Here is a 25255-nt window from a genome sequence, read left to right as displayed (position 1 = left end):
TCTAGTTGCATCTTCGAAGTTGAACCATGTGGATCTACTTTGAGAGATGGCGATGTTGGAGATCTCGCTATGTACAACTACATTGAGGGAGAGATTAACTTCACGGAAAAGAAAGTGCCTATGGAGTTGGTGAAGGAGATGGGAACCATAGGAGCATCCCATGGTTGGGTAGCAACTTTGAAGAACGGGGTCGTGTGTCTTCAAGATGATCTAGACCCAAGTGCATCGGATACAGACCCGAAACGCATTTCCCTTCCTCCTCTTGTAACACTGCCTCATTGCCAAACCCAAGTTGTAACCAATGTGGCCATGTCCTCTTCTTCTCCCGAAGATGAAGAGTGCATCGTGGCTGTTAAGTTCATGGGACCTCAACTCAGCTTGTGCAGGCCTGCTCAAAAAAATTGCAAGTGGACCAACATCAGAATCACAGACCCCAGCTTCTTCTCCACCCACGTAATATACTCCAAGAGAGATGAGATGTTCTCGATCCCCGCTTCTGGAGGCAATTACACTGGATGATGGGATCTTGGGAGACACAGGCACAAACCCAAGCTGCAGATGTTTTCGTATCCTGAGCATCGCGTGGTGAAGGACAGGTATGTGAAGAGTTTGGATGAGTTTGCCAGAAGCGATACAGTGAGAAAGTGCTAGTGGAAGTTGTTCGATTCGTGTAGCAGAATGGAACACTACTTGGTGGAGTCGTCACAAACTGGTGAGACTTTTATGGTGAAATGGTTGGCAGAGAGCAACCCCCGTAAGAAGGGGAGAGTGGAGTGGGATCATTTCCAAGTGTTGAGGCTAGACAAGGAAGGAAACGCGGTCTATACTAAAGACTTTGGAGGTATCTGCATATTCCTCTCCAAGGCTGAACCGTTTTGTCTCCCAGCTGCGTGCTTATATGACCAGCGCCCAAACTGCGTCTATTACGTGGGCAACCACAACTTCGGAATAACATGCATGGACGATGAAGAGTACGAGAGCGGAGGCCCACAACCGTTCCCAGCCCCTTACTGGTTTCCACCAAAACAAGAGTAATATTAGTTATTGAGTTACTTATGTCTCGGCTACGTACTACCTTATTTCCATTTTTCTTTTCTTTTTAAATTTTTTTTTTTTTTTTTTTGTTATAATTACATCTTAGAATCTCTAAAATTCTCCCAGACTCGGTGTAAGATTCAACTGGAACATGGCAATCGCAAAATAAGAACGTCTTTTACTAATCACATTTGCATACTTTTGTTTGTTTGTTTGTTTGTTTGTATGTGTTTATCAATAAATTTCAGGACAGTGCTAGAACGTTTGGGTAATTAATTAATTTTGAGTAAAATCCAAGTTAAATAAAAGTTGAGATTTTATTTTTTTTGAGATTAACAACCCATCGCAAAGATATAAACCTGACTGAAGCACCTCTTTTATTTGTTCCACAGATTCGTTTAATTGGTTTGTTGAAAATTTAGAAAAGTACATTTTNAAAAAAAAAAAAAAAAAAAAAAAAAAAAAAAAAAAAAAAAAAAAAAACTGGAATTGCATGGTGCAAGCATTCATCTGAGACCTGATATTTGGTTTTATGAAAATAAATTCCCACCGCTTCAATTACGTCAGTTGTTTCTCTTCTTCATGAAATCGCTAACTATGGCATCATAACCCTTGAACGAGAGTTCTTCGCCATCGACTCTGTAGATAAAGCCCTTCTGATTCAACAAAATCTCGTGGACAATCAGTTCCTCATCCATGAAACCTAAAAGTTTTGAGCCGTCCTCCTCGTTGATTTCGTAATCCTCCGGCTCATCATGTGCAACCCCAAGTGCAAGGTTTATCCAGAAGTTATAGGTTAGACTAGCAGCTGTTGTTGTTTTTGAAGGGATCTTATCCATGACTTTATCTATGAACCCGTTGAAAACCTTGTTGTCCTCTCCTACTTGGTTTTCTCCCAGTTTTGCCTCTTTTGGTTTTCCAAGTATTTTTTTTTTTTGAAAATATAATGTTTGCTGAATTTACAAAAGCGTTATATAGCGCTCATCACCTTGCTCAAAAAAATAAAAATATGGTATAAGTAATTCGTTAATCGAACGTAAGTAGGTAAACCTAGTCATATTTCAGCCAGTCAAGTAAAAGATGTTTTGCCAAAATAGTGTCTCGAACTTGCCTATCCAGTTGCTTGAATATGGTGTGGGCATCTGTCGAGATGTTGTTGTGATACATGTTATTTCGTTCCAACCAAATTGCATAGAGGGTGGCTTGTGCAGTCAATATTCGGAGGCATCGTGGAGAAGTGGAGTCTTTGAGATCCAACCAAGCCATGAAAGCGTCCCATGTGTGGAAAGTGAAAGGTCTGTAACCGAGACGTCGAGTGACTTTAGTCCAAACCGTTTCACTGAATTCACATCTCAAGAACAGGTGCTCGCGAGTTTCCCGAGCAAAGCCACAAATACAACAGCTAGGGTCAAACGGTAATCCCCATCGAACCAGTCGAGACCTTGTGGACAGCCTATCTTGATGCATCAGCCAGAAAAGGAAAGCGTGCCTAGGTATAGCGCCTTTGTACCAAACTTGTTTTGTCCACGGTATAGGGTTAGCCCGAGGTCTAAGATTTTCCCATGTTTTGGATGTTGAGAAGTTGGCTAACTCCTCTGATCCAATTTGCCAAGCATAAGAATCCGATGTCGTGGAGAGAGTAGGTGATGGAACAGTGGTAAGGTAGATTTACAGTGTCTCGGCTTGTGGTGATCTTGCTGGTCTGAGGGACCATCCTGATGCAGAGGCAGCAGCAATGACTTTTCCTTGGAGAGAAATGCCAGTTTGAGCTGGTCCGGTGATCCCCATGAAGTCGATAAGCGCTCCAAATGGAGTCCAATTATCGAACCAAAAGCTTATTTGTTGACCATTGCCCAACTTTGCTTTTAGGAATTTGCTCGCAATATGGCGGAGCTTGAGCATAGCAATCAGTGTACCTGAGCTCTGTTTTTTCATGTCCAAGTCCCAAAAGCATCCGTCTTTTATCTTATTGTTGCGCATCCAAAGGGCTTATAGGTAGTCTCTTGCTGTAAACAATCTCCAAATAAGCTTGAAGATCAGGGTTTTGTTCCAGTGGGTTAAAGACCGGAGTCCCAAGCCACCTTCCTATGTTTACCCAAGCCACTTTTGCTGAACCAGTTTTGGACACATCACCATTCCATAAAAAAATTCCTGCAGAGAATCTCAATTTTTTTAATGCAACCCTTGGGAGGATAAACGCAGACATCCAGAAGTTAATAGTGTCATAGATGACTGACGCAATAAGTTGGAGTCTACCAGCATAGGATAAAGCTCGAGAACCCCAGGAAGAGAACCGATTGGTGAGATTCTGCAGAAGAGGTCTGTACTCCGCTAGTCTTAGTTTCCGGTGCATTAGTGGAAGCCCAAGGTAGCGTATTGGCAGTGAACCGATGTTGAAGCCTAAAGAAGCCATCTGAGAAGCTTCAATGTGGTTCACTCCAGCTACATAAAGGTCCGTCTTGCTTAGGTTCATTGTAAGACCAGATATTCTGGAGAACCTCTCGAGAGTTACAGCAATATTAGCGAGAGAGCTGGTCTTGCTATCGAAGAAGATCATAATGTAATATGCGAATGCCAAATGAGAGATGAGCGGGTCTTTAGCAGCTGGGTGTGAACCTATTTGATTTGTACTGAAACCTTTCATGAGGATTTGTGAGAGTCCTTCCATGGCCAGGACAAACAAATATGGTGAGAGAGGGTCGCCTTGACGCAAACCTTTTGCTCCCTTGAAATAGCCACATAGTTCTCCGTTGATGCAGGCAGAGAAGCTTGTCGTTGAGATGCATTGATGGATCAATGAAATGAACTGGGTGGGGAACTCCATTGCTTTGAGCGTGTTGATTATAAAGTTCCAATGAACCGAGTCAAAAGCCTTCATAAGATCCACCTTAAGCATACCTCTTGAGGAGATGTTCTTCTGATTGAAACCTTGCACAAGCTCAGTGGCAAGGAAAACATTTTCCACAAGTAGTCTCCCTTGTATGAAGGCAGACTGGTTACTGGATATGAGATCAGGGAGGACCTTCTTGAGACGATTTGCTAGGATTTTAGAGACTACTTTGTAGAGGGTGTTGCATTTGGAACTTTAGGGATCAGGGTCAAGATTGTGGCATTCCATTGCTTGAGCATTTTCCCTGTAGTAAAGAATTCGAGGACAGCCTCAGTTATAGAAGGTCCGACTGTGTCCCAGTGAGCTGTGAATAATTCTACACAATAGTTGTCTGGACCTGGAGCTTTGTTCCTAGGCAATGAGAAGATAACCTGTCGGATCTCCGCGGGTGTAACCGGTGAGATGAGAGATTAGATATAACTCGGTGAGCATCGTTGAGGAGTTAGAGCAGCAATCTCTGAGACAGATGTGACATTGTTTTGAGTTTGATTGCTAAGTAGGTTTTTGTAAAAATCCACCACTAAGTCTTGAATACCCTGTTTCGAGTCCACCACAAGATCATTTCCATCGAGAAGGAGGATAATTTCATTGAACCCTTGTCTGGTGATAATTGATCGGTGGAAGAACCTTGAGTTTTTGTCACCCTCCTCTAACCAACAAATTCGGGATTTATGTTTGAGATAGGACTCTTCCGCTTTTGCTAGAGCACACCAAGTTTTGAATACTTCTTTCTCTTGCATGACTAGGTCGGTTGACGGAGCATGCAGTAGTTCCTGCTGGCAACAGATGAGATCAGTGTAAGCGTCCTGAACCCTCTTTTCAATACCTGAGTAGTTAGTAGTGCTAAAATCTCGAATCACCGGCTTGAGCATTTTCAGCTTTTTTGCTATTATAAACATTTTTGTTCCATCAAAAGCGAGTGAATCCCACCAGAGCTTGATTAAGGGAGCAAAATCCGGGTTTTGATTTAGTAGGACCAAGAATTTGAAAGGCTTCTTCCTCTTTGGAGCGTGGCTATCTATGAATAGGCAGCAAGGACTGTGATCCGAGAATTCAGGCTCAACAAAGACAGCTAACGTAGTTGGGAAACTTTCAATCCACTCATCATTTACAATGATTCTATCCAGCTTCTTAGCGACTAGACCAATGGTGTGTTTATTTGTCCACGTGATAGTGTTGCTACAGTAGGGGAGATCCGCTAGTGAGGCAGTTGTTAAACATTGTTCAAGGTCATGCATACCTGAAGAGGAAAGGTTCTTTCCTTGTGTGGAGTGTTCATGGGGAAACAGTGTTTGGTTGAAATCACCCAGAACAGTCCATGGCTTACTTGAAACAGTAGGCATAGCAGCAATCTCAACAATCTCCTCCCATAGGTCCTTTCTCACTGAGGCAGAGGTTGAGGAAGCATAGACAATAGAGATAACTAGATGCTGATGAACAAACGGCAGTTTCACCTGACATGTGATCATCTACAAGGATTTCCGTAAAACAGTTACCTGAACAGAAGGATGCCAAACGATCCATACCTTTCCAAGTTCAGAGAATTCATAGTTGTTATCAAAAGACCAGCCAGGGAATGCACGAGATACTATAGCTTATGCATTCAATGGGCTGACGTGGGTTTCTACTATCCCACCAAAAAGTGGTTGATGTACTTTCAACCATTTCCGAAGATGTCTCCGCTTTACAGGGTCGTTTAGACCTCTTACATTCCAACAAAAAAATATCCATAAAAGGATATTGGGGTTAGAGGTTTACGGGGCCTCCTGCCCGAGCTTTACGCATCTTCTGTCTCTGCATTCGCTTAGATACGACCTTCAGGAACCGATCCTCATTCACTACCGGATTGTCATCCTCGTCAGAGGGACTATCAGAGCTTGTTCCGGAGGTATCATCATCAACGTTGTCTTCTTTGGTCGATAAGGGGGAGAACAGGTTGTCTCGCAGATCAATACAGAGCTTCCTTTCATCAAGCTCCAGAGAGCGTGAGGGGGAGATTCTTATAGGTGAGTGAGTGATTTGTGGTGGCGCTTTAGCTTTGTTTGGATCGGTAGTAGTCGCCATTGGCATTGAGCTTGTAGCAGAAGATTGGGGTACTCCTGTAGCTGGGACAGGGACTGGCGATATGGTAGGATTTGAAGAAGTGGTTATGTCATGGAGTGGAGGCACAAGAGGAGGTGCACCAGTAATGGGTAGCAGGCTGGTAATAGGTTGCTTCCCTTGGCGTTTGTCCTTTTTGGCTCTAGGGCAGTCAGATGTTAAGTGTTTGACTGAACCGCAAGTATTACAAGTAGCGGGAGCTTTTGAGCAACGAGAGACTGTGTGACCCACCTTGTTGCAATGACTACACAATGATGGCAACCAAGGACTAGACACTTGAATACGCTTGATCACCCCGGATTCAAAACGAGCATTAACTGCTTCCAGTAATGGCTTCCTGGGATCAATGACAGTGTAAACCTTGGCAACCTCCACATTTATCAGGTTTTCCGTATGCGGGTGTAAACAGATAGGATGCCCAACTAGCCCAGCAATGTGCTCAAGCCCTTCCCGGTTAAAGAACTGAAGGGGAACACCCTCGAATTCAAGCCATACGGGAACCATGGTCAGTTCTGGTTTTGTAGCCTGGATGTCTGGATACCACTTTGCTACAAACATTGATTGGCCATCGATTTGCCAGAGGCATTGACTTAATATGCGTCTGCGAGCATTTGGGCATGGTACTCTAAAAAGAAATGAATTTCCTTCCATCTTGGATAACGTAATGTCCTTACGTTGGCGACTCCATATTCCATTGGCAATGGCCTGCACTGCTCCTCGCGAGGGTGGTTCTTCGTAGAATTGACCTAGGATGAAGCTGTCCCATGCCTTCCTGTTCTTTTCAATCACAGAATTTGGAATCATGACACAAGCTTCACCTGAGTCAAGGGTAAATGGGATACCTTTTTCCCCAATTTTATAGTGTTACCGTTGACGAGGTTCTTCCAAGGAGGGATGGCATTTGGCGCGGTCTCGCTGGTTAGTTGTTGGGTGTTTGGCAGAGTCGAATCCGGCTGGATGCACCCATTGCTTGTGCCCTGGCTGGCATCGGAGGTCTCTGGGATCCTGATGGCAGTGGTTTGGGCAATTGTGTTTCCGAGCACCGCGGTATTCACCTCTACATGAGGGGGAGTTATGCTGTGGCCGTGAGTCTCGATGTTAGCCGAGATCTTAGAGGTCTCAGGTAAATTCTCAGATCAGGGTACATTGGGAGTCGTGCCAGCTAAATCAGACGATTCAGGCGGCACTGATTACGTTGGGTCGATTTTTGAGGAGCAGCACAAGTGGGGATACTGCGAGGAAGGGATATTTTGTGTTTTTTTTGGCCATGGTGGCCGGAGGGAGCCAACACCCAGATCGGCGAATGTGAAGGGAGAGGGAAAGGGATCGAGTAGTTGAGTGAAAAATTTAGGCGCGTGAGGCGCGTGTTTTGTGTTTTTTTTAAAAACCCTTCGTTTTCCAAGTATTGCGTCAGCTTTGTCTCGTTCTTCTCTTGATTCTATCTTTTTGAATTTATCTTCTTCGGTCTTCACTTCCTTATCAAGCATTGCAAGCAAGCGCTTCCTATCGCCTGATTTCATAGACTTTGCCCTGTCAATAGTCGATTCTTTAATCGTACCTTGACGTAGCTCATTGATCAAATACACAATACCGCTGGGGTGAGATCGAATGCTGTGAACATCTGTTCCCACCGTAAACTGTGATGAAACGTATGCTTTAACAGATATATCCACGTTCTTTGTTAGTGCCAAAGAAAGATGTTGTGCTCCCATCTTGCATAGCTCTTCCTTTTCACCCACTTTAGTAGCATGTGTCAGAATATTTCGTTTCAAATACTTGAAATAAAGAAGAAGACGACTCATGGTAGAGTTAGCCGGAGAAACCACACACAAAAATAAAAAATAAAAGACGAACGAAAGCAAAGGATGGAGAAGCAATGCTCGTTGCTGGAGAAGAGGTTCATAGTCGCTATTTAAAGAGAACATGAGTTCTCAGATTTCCATTTTATTTTATACATTCCATTTTTATTTGGTCTCTTAACATTTCCATTTTCTTCTAAAGTAAAATAGGAAGACACAGATTTCCATTTGTTCTTTACGTCATTATACATTTTTCATTTTAATAATTAACCTTAATTTATTTTGCTTCTGGGCTTTTTAATTAGTAAGGGCCCAAGAGATTTGAGCAGTCACTGTGAACTAAATTACATGACTTATTGGATCAATTTGAATTTGCTGTTTCATTTGACACGAAATATTCATGTTTGATGATGTTACATCTTTTATTTTTCTCACTCAACTAATTCATTGCTTAGCACATATCTTAGTTTACCTGTTAACCGCAAGATACCATTTTGTTGATTTCAAATTGGCTCATATTCCTCTCTCTCTCTCTCTCTCTTAAAATGCTTTAAACTGGGCTTCTGGTTTTGTTCTTGTGTGAGTTAAATAGAACCTCGTCGTTACAATACTCGCGCTACTAAGTACAAGTACTAACCATACGTAAACTTCACAATGCTTATTGAGATAACGGGTAGAAAGTGGGCCGCCAAGTGAGATGGGCCGGAAATACGTATTGTATTCCTTTCCTTTTTTTTGTTTTGATCTGAAACGGAAAAAGTCAAAACATGTCAGAGCAATTTTTGTCGCATCCCCACCACACCCAGTCTTGAAAAGCGGAGCCAGATGATGATCAAAAGAACCCCACAACCCTCTCAAACGCATCGCTTTTGTCTGCCACCTGTGAGGATCCCAACAACACTGCTTGTTGTGTTCATGGATTCTGGGCTTCAGCAACTCGCATTGTGCATCTTTATTCTCTGCCGCCTCTTTCAAGCCACCGCCGAGGATGACTGGAAGATAGCCACAGCCACGCTCTCCAGAGACAGGGACGGCTCCTCCTCCGTCGCTACTGGTTCTCTTCTCTCTCTCTCCCCCTCTATTTTTCTTTCTTCTTTCCTCAGTCATGACTAACTAGACTAAATTGGTGTGGTGATAGGAGGCGCTTGTGGGTATGGAGATCTGAGGTAGAGCAGCTATGGCGGGTACAGCGCAGGCCTGAGCGGGAAGCTGTTCAACAGGGGAAGCAGCTGCGGAGCTTGTCTAGAAGTGCGGTGCGTGAACCATATCCGTTGGTGCCTCCAAGGCAGCCCCTCCGTGGTGGTCACCGCCACTGATTTCTGTCCTCCCAATTCGGGTCTGTCCTCCGATTACGGAGGTTGGTGCAACTTCCCAAAGGAACACTTGGAACTATCTCATGCCGCCTTCACAGGGATAGCAGAGACCAAAGCCGAGATGATACCTGTATAATACAGGAGGGTCAAGTGTGGGCGGAGAGGCGGTAAAACTACTGCCTCTTATGATGTGGCTCCTCCTTATTGGCGCTTTGGAATGACATACCAAGGAAAGCAGTTCCACTCCTGACTCATCATCATCATCATCATCATCATCAACATCAAGCCATGAATGATTCACTTTCGGTGGTCAAAAAACAAGTTGTGGCTTTCTTATTGATTATCACTTTAGATATCATCACTTCATTTCAAGTCTAAATGACTTGCTACGAGTGGCCCATCTTTGTCTTCTCCTTTCTTTTTCTTTTAATATTATATATCTTCACAAATCCTTACTTCGACCTCANTCGCATTGTGCATCTTTATTCTCTGCCGCCTCTTTCAAGCCACCGCCGAGGATGACTGGAAGATAGCCACAGCCACGCTCTCCAGAGACAGGGACGGCTCCTCCTCCGTCGCTACTGGTTCTCTTCTCTCTCTCTCCCCCTCTATTTTTCTTTCTTCTTTCCTCAGTCATGACTAACTAGACTAAATTGGTGTGGTGATAGGAGGCGCTTGTGGGTATGGAGATCTGAGGTAGAGCAGCTATGGCGGGTACAGCGCAGGCCTGAGCGGGAAGCTGTTCAACAGGGGAAGCAGCTGCGGAGCTTGTCTAGAAGTGCGGTGCGTGAACCATATCCGTTGGTGCCTCCAAAGCAGCCCCTCCGTGGTGGTCACCGCCACTGATTTCTGTCCTCTCAATTCGGGTCTGTCCTCCGATTACGGAGGTTGGTGCAACTTCCCAAAGGAACACTTGGAACTATCTCATGCCGCCTTCACAGGGATAGCAGAGACCAAAGCCGAGATGATACCTATACAATACAGGAGGGTCAAGTGTGGGCGGAGAGGCGGTAAAACTACTGCCTCTTATGATGTGGCTCCTCCTTATTGGCGCTTTGGAATGACATACCAAGGAAAGCAGTTCCACTCCTGACTCATCATCATCATCATCATCATCATCAACATCAAGCCATGAATGATTCACTTTCGGTGGTCAAAAAACAAGTTGTGGCTTTCTTATTGATTATCACTTTAGATATCATCACTTCATTTCAAGTATAAATGACTTGCTACGAGTGGCCCATCTTTGTCTTCTCCTTTCTTTTTCTTTTAATATTATATATCTTCACAAATCCTTACTTCGACCTCATTTGTAATATTATATGCTCATGAGTAGCGTTAACAATCACAACTGGGAGGGAAGAAAATATGCAGTGCAGAAATTTTTTACCATCCTTTTCTTAGTTTCTATAACAGTAATTAATTACTCTATATCAGCACAAGCAATCAACCGCACAAAACCTGTTAATCTCACATTCTTTCGTCAATCCTCATTAGACACGAGAAGAAAAAACGAAAGAAGAAAAGAGTGATTTGTGTCTGCTCGTAACCTATCCTTTAGGTGCTCGAATGTCAAACTTCAATGCACTTACAACCATCCTATTCTATTCATCCATCATTGGACCCATACATGTATGGAACACGGTGCTTAAGACTTGTGGGACTTGTGAAGAGCTGTGCTCACTCCGCACAAGCTCCACCAACAATGGGAAGAAAGTTGGTGCATACCTCTTGAATGAATCTCTTTTCAGTTCCCTCAGTGCCTTCAGCACTGCAACCACTAGTGGAGATCTTGCTGCTGCTTCTTCCTTCGATGTTGCTCCCATGGGTAGAATCCAGTTTTTAGGCTGCCTGGTTTCTTCCAACTCTGAACCCTGAAACAACGTGCACTTCAGGTACATCTTCAGTAATTGCACACACACTGTAATCAGTTGAGACTCTATGTTTAGCTCCAAAGACACTCCTGGGTTGTATGTCAGTAGGTCTTGAAGAATGTCCAGGTAGTTCTGGTGAGTGTCATTTTCGAAATGAAGCATGGGAGGTTCAGAGAGCTCCAAGATAGAGCATGCTCTCCTCATTTTCTTTTGCAGTATCAAATCAGAATTTAGCTGGTGGGCATGTGATGAGATTGATGAAAGTATCTCCAGGATAACAGTGACGTGAGATGCCAACAATGACTGCTGATTATTTTGGTAGAGATCAGTCACTACCTGAGAACAGGAGAAAGAGTAGTGAGAGAAGGTAAGAGAGATCATTATTCTGGAGCAAGGCAAAGGTAAAGCATACAACATTTCTAAATTCATTTTCGTATGGGATTTTTAAAGAACAATTTGTTGGTATTAGTCAAACCTTGGCAATTCATCATCTATAGTACAACATTTTGTACATACCTGAACAACCTGCAACTGGACGGTGATGTGACTCTTTGTTCTTGCAACAACATAAGACATAGTTTGCAGGCTGTCCTCGTCCACGTCATCTTCGTTACTAAAGTCCTGATCAGACAACGTTTCCTCATCTGGAACATCATCCATGGTTCTCAGTGTTTTCATGAAACTAGACAATGTCAATGAAGCAGCTTCTTTCACAGCCAAAAAAATCTCCTTCCACTCATCTTTCGAGAAACTGCCACCCAATTCGTCTGCCAACCGCAGCAACGCGCCAACTCCAGCTACTGTAGGACCCTGAGCTGGACTTCTTATAAAACTAGCAAGTAAGGACACTACACTTGATAGTTGAGACCTTATGACAGTAAAAAAGCTGACAAATAGGTCTACCAGAGACTGTGCCGCCATAGCTGAAGTCTCAGCATCCCAAGAAACTCCACTAGGATGTGGAGAAAATGTAGAGGGGAATGAACTGTGTTCGTCTTTAGAAAGCAGATCATTCTCGCCCCACACGCTATTAAATATAGGATAAATAACAGAACTGAAAACACCAATCCAGAATGTTCGTGAGAAAATATGACCATGATCCTTTAAAATATTAAAGAGCACTTCCAGGGAGCTTTTACGGATTGCTGGTCTGGAATCAGCAGTTAGCTTAGACAATCCTGTAACAAAAATAAATTTTGATTAGAATGCAGGGAACTGTCCTTTCCTAACCTCGCAGCAAAACAAATTCAATCACTTGGACGAATTAGCAATGGAATATGTGAATTCGAAATATGTAAGATCCCCATAATATGTTTTTTTCTTTTATTTGAGACGAAAGCCCATAATATGTTTATGCATTAAAATCAAGGTATTATTTACAGATTAAAAATATGACAGATTACCTGTGAGTAAAGGAACCCAATATGATATGTTTTCATCTGCATCCATAAAATTTTGGGTATCTGGTGCATGGTCATCAGTTACTGGAGTACTGGGACTGCTGGACCTACCCTTCTCATTCCACACAAGGCCTCCTTCTGCAAGTTTTAGGGCACAAAATCGTAGAAATGCAATAGCATTCAGGCTAACATCGCTGGTGAATTTGCTGTTTGTGAAAGTTATGAGGCATCTAACACAATCAGTAAAGGTTGTTGCCTCCGTCTCTGTGATATATGAAAAATACTCTCGGACAATTTTTTCCATTGTCTCAAAGGCCAGCAACACAATGTTCTTCCTTTCATCAGCTGCTGCGGTTGTGAAAACCTGAAAGGAAATGAAAAAAAGAGCAGATGAACTACTCAGTATAGTATCTTCGGTTGAACGTTTTTCCTCCTAACCTGAAGCTTAATCATATATGTTCACATACAGGCGGATGCTAGGAAAACATTATGTACCTTGAAAACACTTTTCCACCCTGATTTTACATTACTGACACGGCTGAGTACCATTTGAGAAATGCACCGAACTATTAGTTCTCTTATTTCAGCAGAACTGCTTTTTTGCATAACAATGACAAATGGTCGAAGAAATTCATTCTGGAAGTTGTAGTTAGCCAGCTCCTCACGTTCCAAGAACTTCATAGAAAGTTGTCGTAGTGAATCCATAACGAATATTGCAACAGAAAGATTCTCCGACAAGCCAACAGATACAAAAAAATCTGACAGGATGCTCCATATGCGAGACCAGACTAGCCTGATGCGGTTCATGTTGTAGTGGCTGTACAACACAAAAAGAGATATGTAAATTTGTGAGTTGACATCTTATTAGACTCTCATGGTGCTACCTTGATGTCCAATTCAGTAAGGCAAGATGAGATGTATTCAGTATGTTCATTTCTCATTCTATGAGTTCTAAAGAGAGTATCAAAAGAAGAAACTCTTACGCGATCTCAACTAATTTTGTGAGGCTAAATACTCGAGGATCCGTAGGAGACTGTAGTTCTGACATAGAGACTTTGCATAGAGCTTTAACAAATGCTACTATGGCTTCAGTCTTCAACCGCTGGCTATGAGCATATACATTATTCAACTGAAAACTCCCGATCTGGTCAAGCAAATTCAAGTTTGCAATGAAGTTATTGATCTGGTCCTGCTTCACAAGCCCTGGAATATTTGGTCCAATTGCACTGCTATCATATGTGCCCCCTCGAACAACAGCCATCATCACCGGATTCTGGAGGGCTCCTTTTTTCTTCAAGTTAGGAAATCCCAAGGCTTTCTTCTCTTCCGTCTCGGATGAGGAAAAATAAGATGCATCACTTGGAGCACCCTCGCCCAATAATTGCAAGTGCTCTATTCTAGAAAGACAAGTCAAAATATGCTCCCAAGCATCTTGCAAGTGATTACCATCTTCAATGGCAATTGATATGATGGCCTGAACAACAAAATAAGCAATAATGAAGTTATGAAGAGGTCAATTCACGCATGCTTCTCTCCATAGAGGGAAGGAGAACTTTACAGTAGAGAAAAATACATTAAAAAGCCGTTGAAACAGAAAACTAAAACACATGATATTAAGGTTAGTATGCCTTAAAATGCTTCATCTCTCTGTTCTTATACCTTGAAAACCGGATGTGAGGAAAGCAAATACAGAAAGAAACAACTGATTTTCATAAGAAGAAACTTACTTTAACAGCATCGACATTCTTTTGCTTCATATCTCCTGCGCAATGGAGATTTGTGAACTTGGCCATGGAAGTGACAAATGCATCTCTTTGCGTTTGCATACCCATAACTGCTGTAATATGAACGGCGTACCGAAAGCCTCGTAAGCATTCAACTGCAGCAAGCCTGTCATCACTCTGATCAAGTGTCACGCTGAATGCGGCAAGCATTGGTCCCCATGAAACTTCAACCATAAAACGCAATATTGCAACGTCTGTAACGACATGGTAAGCTGATCTACAAGACCGGAAAAAGAATCCAATTCATGAGATTCATGTTAGGACTTCAAATCCTAACATTCATCCACGGTATTTGTCAACCCTAATCCTTTTAGAAAGATAGTTTCTCAGGCAAACACAATTTCAGAGACAAAAATGAACTAGGGTACGTATTGTTTATCCACGTTAGAGGAAAACCTGGTTTCAGCTTAGTTCGCTAATTTTGCAGGTAGATAGTTTCTCAGGTAACACAATTTCAGAGACAAAAATGAACAAGGGAAAGTAAAGGGCAAGTATNATTTGTAATATTATATGCTCATGAGTAGCGTTAACAATCACAACTGGGAGGGAAGAAAATATGCAGTGCAGAAATTTTTTACCATCCTTTTCTTAGTTTCTATAACAGTAATTAATTACTCTATATCAGCACAAGCAATCAACCGCACAAAACCTGTTAATCTCACATTCTTTCGTCAATACTCATTAGACACGAGAAGAAAAAACGAAAGAAGAAAAGAGTGATTTGTGTCTGCTCGTAACCTATCCTTTAGGTGCTCGAATGTCAAACTTCAATGCACTTACAACCATCCTATTCTATTCATCCATCATTGGACCCATACATGTATGGAACACGGTGCTTAAGACTTGTGGGACTTGTGAAGAGCTGTGCTCACTCCGCACAAGCTCCACCAACAATGGGAAGAAAGTTGGTGCATACCTCTTGAATGAATCTCTTTTCAGTTCCCTCAGTGCCTTCAGCACTGCAACCACTAGTGGAGATCTTGCTGCTGCTTCTTCCTTCGATGTTGCTCCCATGGGTAGAATCCAGTTTTTAGGCTGCCTGGTTTCTTCCAACTCTGAACCCTGAAACAACGTGCACTTCAGGTACATCTTCAGTAATTGCACACACACTGTAATCAGTTGAGACTCTATGTTTAGCTCCAAAGACACTCCTGGGTTGTATGTCAGTAGGTCTTGAAGAATGTCCAGGTAGTTCTGGTGAGTGTCATTTTCGAAATGAAGCATGGGAGGTTCAGAGAGCTCCAAGATAGAGCATGCTCTCCTCATTTTCTTTTGCAGTATCAAATCAGAATTTAGCTGGTGGGCATGTGATGAGATTGATGAAAGTATCTCCAGGATAACAGTGACGTGAGATGCCAACAATGACTGCTGATTATTTTGGTAGAGATCAGTCACTACCTGAGAACAGGAGAAAGAGTAGTGAGAGAAGGTAAGAGAGATCATTATTCTGGAGCAAGGCAAAGGTAAAGCATACAACATTTCTAAATTCATTTTCGTATGGGATTTTTAAAGAACAATTTGTTGGTATTAGTCAAACCTTGGCAATTCATCATCTATAGTACAACATTTTGTACATACCTGAACAACCTGCAACTGGACGGTGATGTGACTCTTTGTTCTTGCAACAACATAAGACATAGTTTGCAGGCTGTCCTCGTCCACGTCATCTTCGTTACTAAAGTCCTGATCAGACAACGTTTCCTCATCTGGAACATCATCCATGGTTCTCAGTGTTTTCATGAAACTAGACAATGTCAATGAAGCAGCTTCTTTCACAGCCAAAAAAATCTCCTTCCACTCATCTTTCGAGAAACTGCCACCCAATTCGTCTGCCAACCGCAGCAACGCGCCAACTCCAGCTACTGTAGGACCCTGAGCTGGACTTCTTATAAAACTAGCAAGTAAGGACACTACACTTGATAGTTGAGACCTTATGACAGTAAAAAAGCTGACAAATAGGTCTACCAGAGACTGTGCCGCCATAGCTGAAGTCTCAGCATCCCAAGAAACTCCACTAGGATGTGGAGAAAATGTAGAGGGGAATGAACTGTGTTCGTCTTTAGAAAGCAGATCATTCTCGCCCCACACGCTATTAAATATAGGATAAATAACAGAACTGAAAACACCAATCCAGAATGTTCGTGAGAAAATATGACCATGATCCTTTAAAATATTAAAGAGCACTTCCAGGGAGCTTTTACGGATTGCTGGTCTGGAATCAGCAGTTAGCTTAGACAATCCTGTAACAAAAATAAATTTTGATTAGAATGCAGGGAACTGTCCTTTCCTAACCTCGCAGCAAAACAAATTCAATCACTTGGACGAATTAGCAATGGAATATGTGAATTCGAAATATGTAAGATCCCCATAATATGTTTTTTTCTTTTATTTGAGACGAAAGCCCATAATATGTTTATGCATTAAAATCAAGGTATTATTTACAGATTAAAAATATGACAGATTACCTGTGAGTAAAGGAACCCAATATGATATGTTTTCATCTGCATCCATAAAATTTTGGGTATCTGGTGCATGGTCATCAGTTACTGGAGTACTGGGACTGCTGGACCTACCCTTCTCATTCCACACAAGGCCTCCTTCTGCAAGTTTTAGGGCACAAAATCGTAGAAATGCAATAGCATTCAGGCTAACATCGCTGGTGAATTTGCTGTTTGTGAAAGTTATGAGGCATCTAACACAATCAGTAAAGGTTGTTGCCTCCGTCTCTGTGATATATGAAAAATACTCTCGGACAATTTTTTCCATTGTCTCAAAGGCCAGCAACACAATGTTCTTCCTTTCATCAGCTGCTGCGGTTGTGAAAACCTGAAAGGAAATGAAAAAAAGAGCAGATGAACTACTCAGTATAGTATCTTCGGTTGAACGTTTTTCCTCCTAACCTGAAGCTTAATCATATATGTTCACATACAGGCGGATGCTAGGAAAACATTATGTACCTTGAAAACACTTTTCCACCCTGATTTTACATTACTGACACGGCTGAGTACCATTTGAGAAATGCACCGAACTATTAGTTCTCTTATTTCAGCAGAACTGCTTTTTTGCATAACAATGACAAATGGTCGAAGAAATTCATTCTGGAAGTTGTAGTTAGCCAGCTCCTCACGTTCCAAGAACTTCATAGAAAGTTGTCGTAGTGAATCCATAACGAATATTGCAACAGAAAGATTCTCCGACAAGCCAACAGATACAAAAAAATCTGACAGGATGCTCCATATGCGAGACCAGACTAGCCTGATGCGGTTCATGTTGTAGTGGCTGTACAACACAAAAAGAGATATGTAAATTTGTGAGTTGACATCTTATTAGACTCTCATGGTGCTACCTTGATGTCCAATTCAGTAAGGCAAGATGAGATGTATTCAGTATGTTCATTTCTCATTCTATGAGTTCTAAAGAGAGTATCAAAAGAAGAAACTCTTACGCGATCTCAACTAATTTTGTGAGGCTAAATACTCGAGGATCCGTAGGAGACTGTAGTTCTGACATAGAGACTTTGCATAGAGCTTTAACAAATGCTACTATGGCTTCAGTCTTCAACCGCTGGCTATGAGCATATACATTATTCAACTGAAAACTCCCGATCTGGTCAAGCAAATTCAAGTTTGCAATGAAGTTATTGATCTGGTCCTGCTTCACAAGCCCTGGAATATTTGGTCCAATTGCACTGCTATCATATGAGCCCCCTCGAACAACAGCCATCACCACCGGATTCTGGAGGGCTCCTTTTTTCTTCAAGTTGGGAAACCCCAAGGCTTTCTTCTCTTCCGTCTCGGATGAAGAAAAATAAGATGCATCACTTGGAGCACCCTCGCCCAATAATTGCAAATGCTCTATTCTAGAAAGACAAGTCAAAATATGCTCCCAAGCATCTTGCAAGTGATTACCATCTTCAATGGCAATTGATATGATGGCCTGAACAACAAAATAAGCAATAATGAAGTTATGAAGAGGTCAATTCACGCATGCTTCTCTCCATAGAGGGAAGGAGAACTTTACAGTAGAGAAAAATAAATTAAAAAGCCGTTGAAACAGAAAACTAAAACACATGATATTAAGGTTAGTATGCCTTAAAATGCTTCATCTCTCTGTTCTTATACCTTGAAAACCGGATGTGAGAAAAACAAATACAGAAAGAAACAACTGATTTTCATAAGAAGAAACTTACTTTAACAGCATCGACATTCTTTTGCTTCATATCTCCTGCGCAATGGAGATTTGTGAACTTGGCCATGGAAGTGACAAATGCATCTCTTTGCGTTTGCATACCCATAACTGCTGTAATATGAACGGCGTACCGAAAGCCTCGTAAGCATTCAACTGCAGCAAGCCTGTCATCACTCTGATCAAGTGTCACGCTGAATGCGGCAAGCATTGGTCCCCATGAAACTTCAACCATAAAACGCAATATTGCAACGTCTGTAACGACATGGTAAGCTGATCTACAAGACCGGAAAAAGAATCCAATTCATGAGATTCATGTTAGGACTTCAAATCCTAACATTCATCCACGGTATTTGTCAACCCTAATCCTTTTAGAAAGATAGTTTCTCAGGCAAACACAATTTCAGAGACAAAAATGAACTAGGGTACGTATTGTTTATCCACGTTAGAGGAAAACCTGGTTTCAGCTTAGTTCGCTAATTTTGCAGGTAGATAGTTTCTCAGGTAACACAATTTCAGAGACAAAAATGAACAAGGGAAAGTAAAGGGCAAGTATTTCATCAACGTTAAAGGAAAACCTGGTTTCAGCTTAGTTCGCTAATTGTGCAGGTAACCTGACTCGCTCAGCAGCATCATACTAAGAACAATCACTCAATAAAATCCTTCATTGAATACAATTTTCTAATCACTACTACGTAGTGCTATCGTCCCCTGCCTTTCTCTCCAAAGAATAAGAGCCCNGAAGAAAAGAGTGATTTGTGTCTGCTCGTAACCTATCCTTTAGGTGCTCGAATGTCAAACTTCAATGCACTTACAACCATCCTATTCTATTCATCCATCATTGGACCCATACATGTATGGAACACGGTGCTTAAGACTTGTGGGACTTGTGAAGAGCTGTGCTCACTCCGCACAAGCTCCACTAACAATGGGAAGAAAGTTGGTGCATACCTCTTGAATGAATCTCTTTTCAGTTCCATCAGTGCCTTCAGCACTGCAACCACTAGTGGAGATCTTGCTGCTGCTTCTTCCTTCGATGTTGCTCCCATGGGTAGAATCCAGTTTTTAGGCTGCCTGGTTTCTTCCAACTCTGAACCCTGAAACAACGTGCACTTCAGGTACATCTTCAGTAATTGCACACACACTGTAATCAGTTGAGACTCTATGTTTAGCTCCAAAGACACTCCTGGGTTGTATGTCAGTAGGTCTTGAAGAATGTCCAGGTAGTTCTGGTGTGTGTCATTTTCGAAATGAAGCATGGGAGGTTCAGAGAGCTCCAAGGTAGAGCATGCTCTCCTCATTTTCTTTTGCAGTATCAAATCAGAATTTAGCTGGTGAGCATGTGATGAGATTGATGAAAGTATCTCCAGGATAACAGTGACGTGAGATGCCAACAATGATTGCTGATTATTTTGGTAGAGATCAGTCACTACCTGAGAACAGGAGAAAGAGTAGTGAGACAGGGTAAGAGAGATCATTCTTCTGGAGCAAGGCAAAGGTAAAGCATACAACATTTCTAGATTCATTTTCGTATGGGATTTTTAAAGAACAATTTGTTGGTATTAGTCAAACCTTGGCAATTCATTGCATAGTACAACATTTTGTACATACCTGAACAACCTGCAACTGGACGGTGATGTGACTCTTTGTTCTTGCAACAACATAAGACATAGTTTGCAGGCTGTCCTCGTCCACGTCATCTTCGTTACTAAAGTCCTGATCAGACAACGTTTCCTCATCTGGAACATCATCCATGGTTCTCAGTGTTTTCATGAAACTAGACAATGTCAATGAAGCAGCTTCTTTCACAGCCAAAAAAATCTCCTTCCACTCATCTTCCGAGAAACTGCCACCCAATTCGTCTGCCAACCGCAGCAACGCGCCGACTCCAGCTACTGTAGGACCCTGAGCTGGACTTCTTATAAGACTAGCAAGTAAGGACACTACACTTGATAGTTGAGACCTTATGACAGTAAAAAAACTGACAAATAGGTCTACCAGACACTGTGCCGCCATAGCTGAAGTCTCAGCATCCCAAGAAACTCCACTAGGATGTGGAGAGAATGTAGAGGGAAATGAACTGTGTTCGTCTTTAGAAAGCAGATCATTCTCGCCCCACACGCTATTAAATATAGGATAAATAACAGAACTGAAAACACCAATCCAGAATGTTCGTGAGAAAATATGACCATGATCCTTTAAAATATTAAAGAGCACTTCCAGGGAGCTTTTACGGATTGCTGATCTGGAATCAGCAGTTAGCTTAGACAATCCTGTAACAAATATAAACTTTTGATTAGAATGCAGGGAACTGTCCTTTCCTAACCTCGCAGCAAAACAAATTCAATCAGTTGGACGAATTAGCAATGGAATATGTGAATTCGAAAAATGTAAGATCCCCATTATATGTTTTTTTGTTTTGTTTTGGGACAAAAGCCCATAATATGTTTATGCATTAAAACAAAGGTATTATTCACAGATTAAAATTATGACAGATTACCTGTGAGTAAAGGAACCCAATATGATATGTTTTCATCTGCATCCATAAAATTTTGGGTATTTGGTGCATGGTCATCAGTTACTGGAATACTGGGACTGCTGGACCTACCCTTCTCATTCCACACAAGGCCTCCTTCTGCAAGTTTTAGGGCACAAAATCGTAGAAATGCAATAGCATTCAGGCTAACATCGCTGGTGAATTTGCTGTTTGTGAAAGTTATGAGGCATCTAACACAATCAGTAAAGGTTGTTGCCTCCGTCTCTGTGATATATGAAAAATACTCTCGGACAATTTTTTCCATTGTCTCAAAGGCCAGCAACACAATGTTCTTCCTTTCATCAGCTGCTGCGGTTGTGAAAACCTGAAAGGAAATGAAAAAAAGAGCAGATGAACTACTCAGTATAGTATCTTCGGTTGAACGTTTTTCCTCCTAACCTGAAGCTTAATCATATATGTTCACATACAGGCGGATGCTAGGAAAACATTATGTACCTTGAAAACACTTTTCCACCCTGATTTTACATTACTGACACGGCTGAGTACCATTTGAGAAATGCACCGAACTATTAGTTCTCTTATTTCAGCAGAACTGCTTTTTTGCATAACAATGACAAATGGTCGAAGAAATTCATTCTGGAAGTTGTAGTTAGCCAGCTCCTCACGTTCCAAGAACTTCATAGAAAGTTGTCGTAGTGAATCCATAACGAATATTGCAACAGAAAGATTCTCCGACAAGCCAACAGATACAAAAAAATCTGACAGGATGCTCCATATGCGAGACCAGACTAGCCTGATGCGGTTCATGTTGTAGTGGCTGTACAACACAAAAAGAGATATGTAAATTTGTGAGTTGACATCTTATTAGACTCTCATGGTGCTACCTTGATGTCCAATTCAGTAAGGCAAGATGAGATGTATTCAGTATGTTCATTTCTCATTCTATGAGTTCTAAAGAGAGTATCAAAAGAAGAAACTCTTACGCGATCTCAACTAATTTTGTGAGGCTAAATACTCGAGGATCCGTAGGAGACTGTAGTTCTGACATAGAGACTTTGCATAGAGCTTTAACAAATGCTACTATGGCTTCAGTCTTCAACCGCTGGCTATGAGCATATACATTATTCAACTGAAAACTCCCGATCTGGTCAAGCAAATTCAAGTTTGCAATGAAGTTATTGATCTGGTCCTGCTTCACAAGCCCTGGAATATTTGGTCCAATTGCACTGCTATCATATGTGCCCCCTCGAACAACAGCCATCATCACCGGATTCTGGAGGGCTCCTTTTTTCTTCAAGTTAGGAAATCCCAAGGCTTTCTTCTCTTCCGTCTCGGATGAGGAAAAATAAGATGCATCACTTGGAGCACCCTCGCCCAATAATTGCAAGTGCTCTATTCTAGAAAGACAAGTCAAAATATGCTCCCAAGCATCTTGCAAGTGATTACCATCTTCAATGGCAATTGATATGATGGCCTGAACAACAAAATAAGCAATAATGAAGTTATGAAGAGGTCAATTCACGCATGCTTCTCTCCATAGAGGGAAGGAGAACTTTACAGTAGAGAAAAATACATTAAAAAGCCGTTGAAACAGAAAACTAAAACACATGATATTAAGGTTAGTATGCCTTAAAATGCTTCATCTCTCTGTTCTTATACCTTGAAAACCGGATGTGAGGAAAGCAAATACAGAAAGAAACAACTGATTTTCATAAGAAGAAACTTACTTTAACAGCATCGACATTCTTTTGCTTCATATCTCCTGCACAATGGAGATTTGTGAACTTGGCCATGGAAGTGACAAATGCATCTCTTTGCGTTTGCATACCCATAACTGCTGTAATATGAACGGCGTACCGAAAGCCTCGTAAGCATTCAACTGCAGCAAGCCTGTCATCACTCTGATCAAGTGTCACGCTGAATGCGGCAAGCATTGGTCCCCATGAAACTTCAACCATAAAACGCAATATTGCAACGTCTGTAACGACATGGTAAGCTGATCTACAAGACAGGAAAAAGAATCCAATTCATGAGATTCATGTTAGGACTTCAAATCCTAACATTCATCCACGGTATTTGTCAACCCTAATCCTTTTAGAAAGATAGTTTCTCAGGCAAACACAATTTCAGAGACAAAAATGAACTAGGGTACGTATTGTTTATCCACGTTAGAGGAAAACCTGGTTTCAGCTTAGTTCGCTAATTTTGCAGGTAGATAGTTTCTCAGGTAACACAATTTCAGAGACAAAAATGAACAAGGGAAAGTAAAGGGCAAGTATTTCATCAACGTTAAAGGAAAACCTGGTTTCAGCTTAGTTCGCTAATTGTGCAGGTAACCTGACTCGCTCAGCAGCATCATACTAAGAACAATCACTCAATAAAATCCTTCATTGAATACAATTTTCTAATCACTACTACGTAGTGCTATCGTCCCCTGCCTTTCTCTCCAAAGAATAAGAGCCCAAGCACCTCATTTCACACTAGACTCTAAATAAGATAAATGAGCTTACTCTGATTTTCCAGACTTCGACCTGAACTTTTCTTGAATATGCTTTATAAGAAGACCATTAGCCCCGACTGCCTTTTCTTCTGTCTGTGTCCAATAAACCAGATTGAGTATACCGTCCAGACCCAGTAGTTTATTCAAGCCATTGGACTGCCTGCTTTCTGGGGCAGAAGAATCAGAACTCATCTTTATTTCATTTATGACAACTTGGTCATAAAGCGCACCAAGATACTCCTCTGGTAGATCTTTGCCATCATCAATGCCTCGGTTATTTCTGATAAAATCAGCCTTGGTCATCTGATTGTCATAAACAAAAAAGGAGACGTAAAAACACACTGTAAATAATGTATACCAAACAAAGCAATCTCCAATACAGAATATTTTAATGACAATTTCTGAGAACGTAAGTAACCAGAAAAGTTAACTCATGCAGATGCAGTCCAAAAGCAAACCTATCATGGATTGAATAAATTGTGACAGCCAAGAAAACAAACCTTCTCTTTAACCATGATATTGTGGGCATCAGTGTTAAGCATTATCACAGAGTATGCAAGAACATATGCTGTGTCAGCACTGCTGAATGAATTTGGATTGCATTTGCAAAAGCGTTCAGCAAACTTTTCCATTATGCGGTCAATTTTCTGCGCTTCCCCAGGAAGCCTGAACCCCTTTAAGAAAAACCTAATTGCCTCACCAAAATTCATCTCCTTGAAATCAAACGAGTCCACATAGGCATGCATAACTTTCATTGGAAACTCCTCTCTTTCACCCAAATAATCACCAATCATGGTAGCATTCAAGCCTGTGGTATTTCTCAGGAACGACACCACCTCATCTGGGGAGTTGCCAACCTTTTTACAGCTTATAAGAAACTCAATACCCTTTGACGGCTTTCTATTGAATAGAGTGATGCATTTCTGCACATAAACCAAGAAGGATGATAAAAAAACCTAACATCACCGAAGAGAAAAATAATTATACTAATATCACCGTATGGGACGGACAATCTTTTAGTTCTTTTATGATGCAACATCAGACCTGGAGTTCAATTTTGTATGCCCTCCTTTGTTCAAGAGTTGCAGCATCTGATGACTCTGAACTCAAATCTGGGTGGAAGTCATGATCTGTAGTTGTCCCGTCTTCTTCATTTGGGCTAGAATGACTGTCTACAGGTGCTTCATTTTCTAAGCTCTTAGGCAGAAGTGATTCGCCCATGCTCAATTGTTGGTCCATCCATGTTCCCATTGCCTTAATAATGCTAACCAAGCACTTCACTGATTCATGCCGAAAAGTAATATCCTGGACTGGGGACAAAGTTGTCGACGAACCAGGAGGAGGCCCTAAAGCAGTTTTTAGAAGACCGTTGACAATCCTGCAAACATCTGAGAGAATTATAAGAGCTTAATACAATTTACTTAAAAGTACAAAACGACTAATGGAATACAGATATGAACCGTGTAGGCTACTCTGGTGCCCGATCTGATCTCTAAAACTTTTCAGCTAAGAGTTGTAATCTGACAACATCTGGAACGCTATTCTGGAAACAGAATCCAAAAACTAGATAGAAAATAAGAAATTGCAAATACCTTTCGAAGATGTTTGGTGACTCCACATCACAGTCAAAGTTGACAAATATGTCAATGATTAGGTTTGGCTCGTGGCAAATGTTCTCAAGTAAGCTGAGCACGGTCATTTTCTGCAGGAAACTTGGCTGAAGAACATTTTCAAGAACACGGAGGACAAGCATGGGGAAGAATATGCCTACTTCTGATTTCATACCCGATCTGTATTTCCGTAGCAAGGTGGTGAAGATAGCACATTGAAGTTGAAAAATAGACATAACCGAGAGTGCGCTATTCTTCAACAAAGACA

The 25255-nt window shown here is 41.6% G+C and overlaps 3 protein-coding genes and 2 pseudogenes across 4 annotated transcripts; 2 read left to right on the top strand and 3 right to left on the bottom strand.

Moving 5' to 3' along the window:
* LOC104716101 lies at positions 8291-9598 on the top strand (annotated as a pseudogene).
* Positions 9605-10526, top strand: LOC104716100 (annotated as a pseudogene).
* Positions 10584-14665, bottom strand: LOC104719894 (brefeldin A-inhibited guanine nucleotide-exchange protein 1-like). Its single transcript, XM_010437881.2, has 6 exons — positions 14139-14665; positions 13395-13885; positions 12907-13228; positions 12415-12775; positions 11528-12189; positions 10584-11347 (listed from the first exon to the last, which is right to left on the bottom strand). The coding sequence occupies exons 1-6, from the start codon at positions 14367-14369 to the stop codon at positions 10742-10744; spliced, it is 2673 nt and encodes an 890-aa protein (XP_010436183.2). The 5' UTR covers positions 14370-14665; the 3' UTR covers positions 10584-10741.
* On the bottom strand, positions 14751-19089 carry LOC104719893 (brefeldin A-inhibited guanine nucleotide-exchange protein 1-like). The gene is made up of 6 exons (XM_010437880.2): positions 18385-19089; positions 17641-18131; positions 17153-17474; positions 16661-17021; positions 15774-16435; positions 14751-15593 (listed from the first exon to the last, which is right to left on the bottom strand). Exons 1-6 carry the CDS (start codon positions 18613-18615, stop codon positions 14988-14990), a joined length of 2673 nt encoding a protein of 890 aa, XP_010436182.2. The 5' UTR covers positions 18616-19089; the 3' UTR covers positions 14751-14987.
* Positions 19123-25249, bottom strand: LOC104719892 (brefeldin A-inhibited guanine nucleotide-exchange protein 1-like). 2 transcript variants are annotated; one of them, XM_010437879.2, is made up of 10 exons: positions 24970-25249; positions 24422-24755; positions 23878-24300; positions 23388-23680; positions 22605-22878; positions 21861-22351; positions 21373-21694; positions 20881-21241; positions 19992-20653; positions 19123-19813 (listed from the first exon to the last, which is right to left on the bottom strand). In XM_010437879.2, exons 1-10 carry the CDS (start codon positions 25221-25223, stop codon positions 19208-19210), a joined length of 4020 nt encoding a protein of 1339 aa, XP_010436181.2. In that variant the 5' UTR covers positions 25224-25249; the 3' UTR covers positions 19123-19207. The 2 variants fall into 2 exon arrangements, with proteins under 2 accessions (XP_010436181.2, XP_019086544.1); XM_019230999.1 differs by having other exon boundaries at positions 19208-19813; positions 24422-24765; positions 24970-25118.

This window comes from Camelina sativa, chromosome 10, assembly GCF_000633955.1.
Source record: "Camelina sativa cultivar DH55 chromosome 10, Cs, whole genome shotgun sequence".
Taxonomy (NCBI): Eukaryota; Viridiplantae; Streptophyta; class Magnoliopsida; order Brassicales; family Brassicaceae; genus Camelina; species Camelina sativa.
The sequence above is the reverse complement of the archived record's forward strand: the minus strand, read 5'-3'. Positions and strand labels throughout refer to the sequence as shown.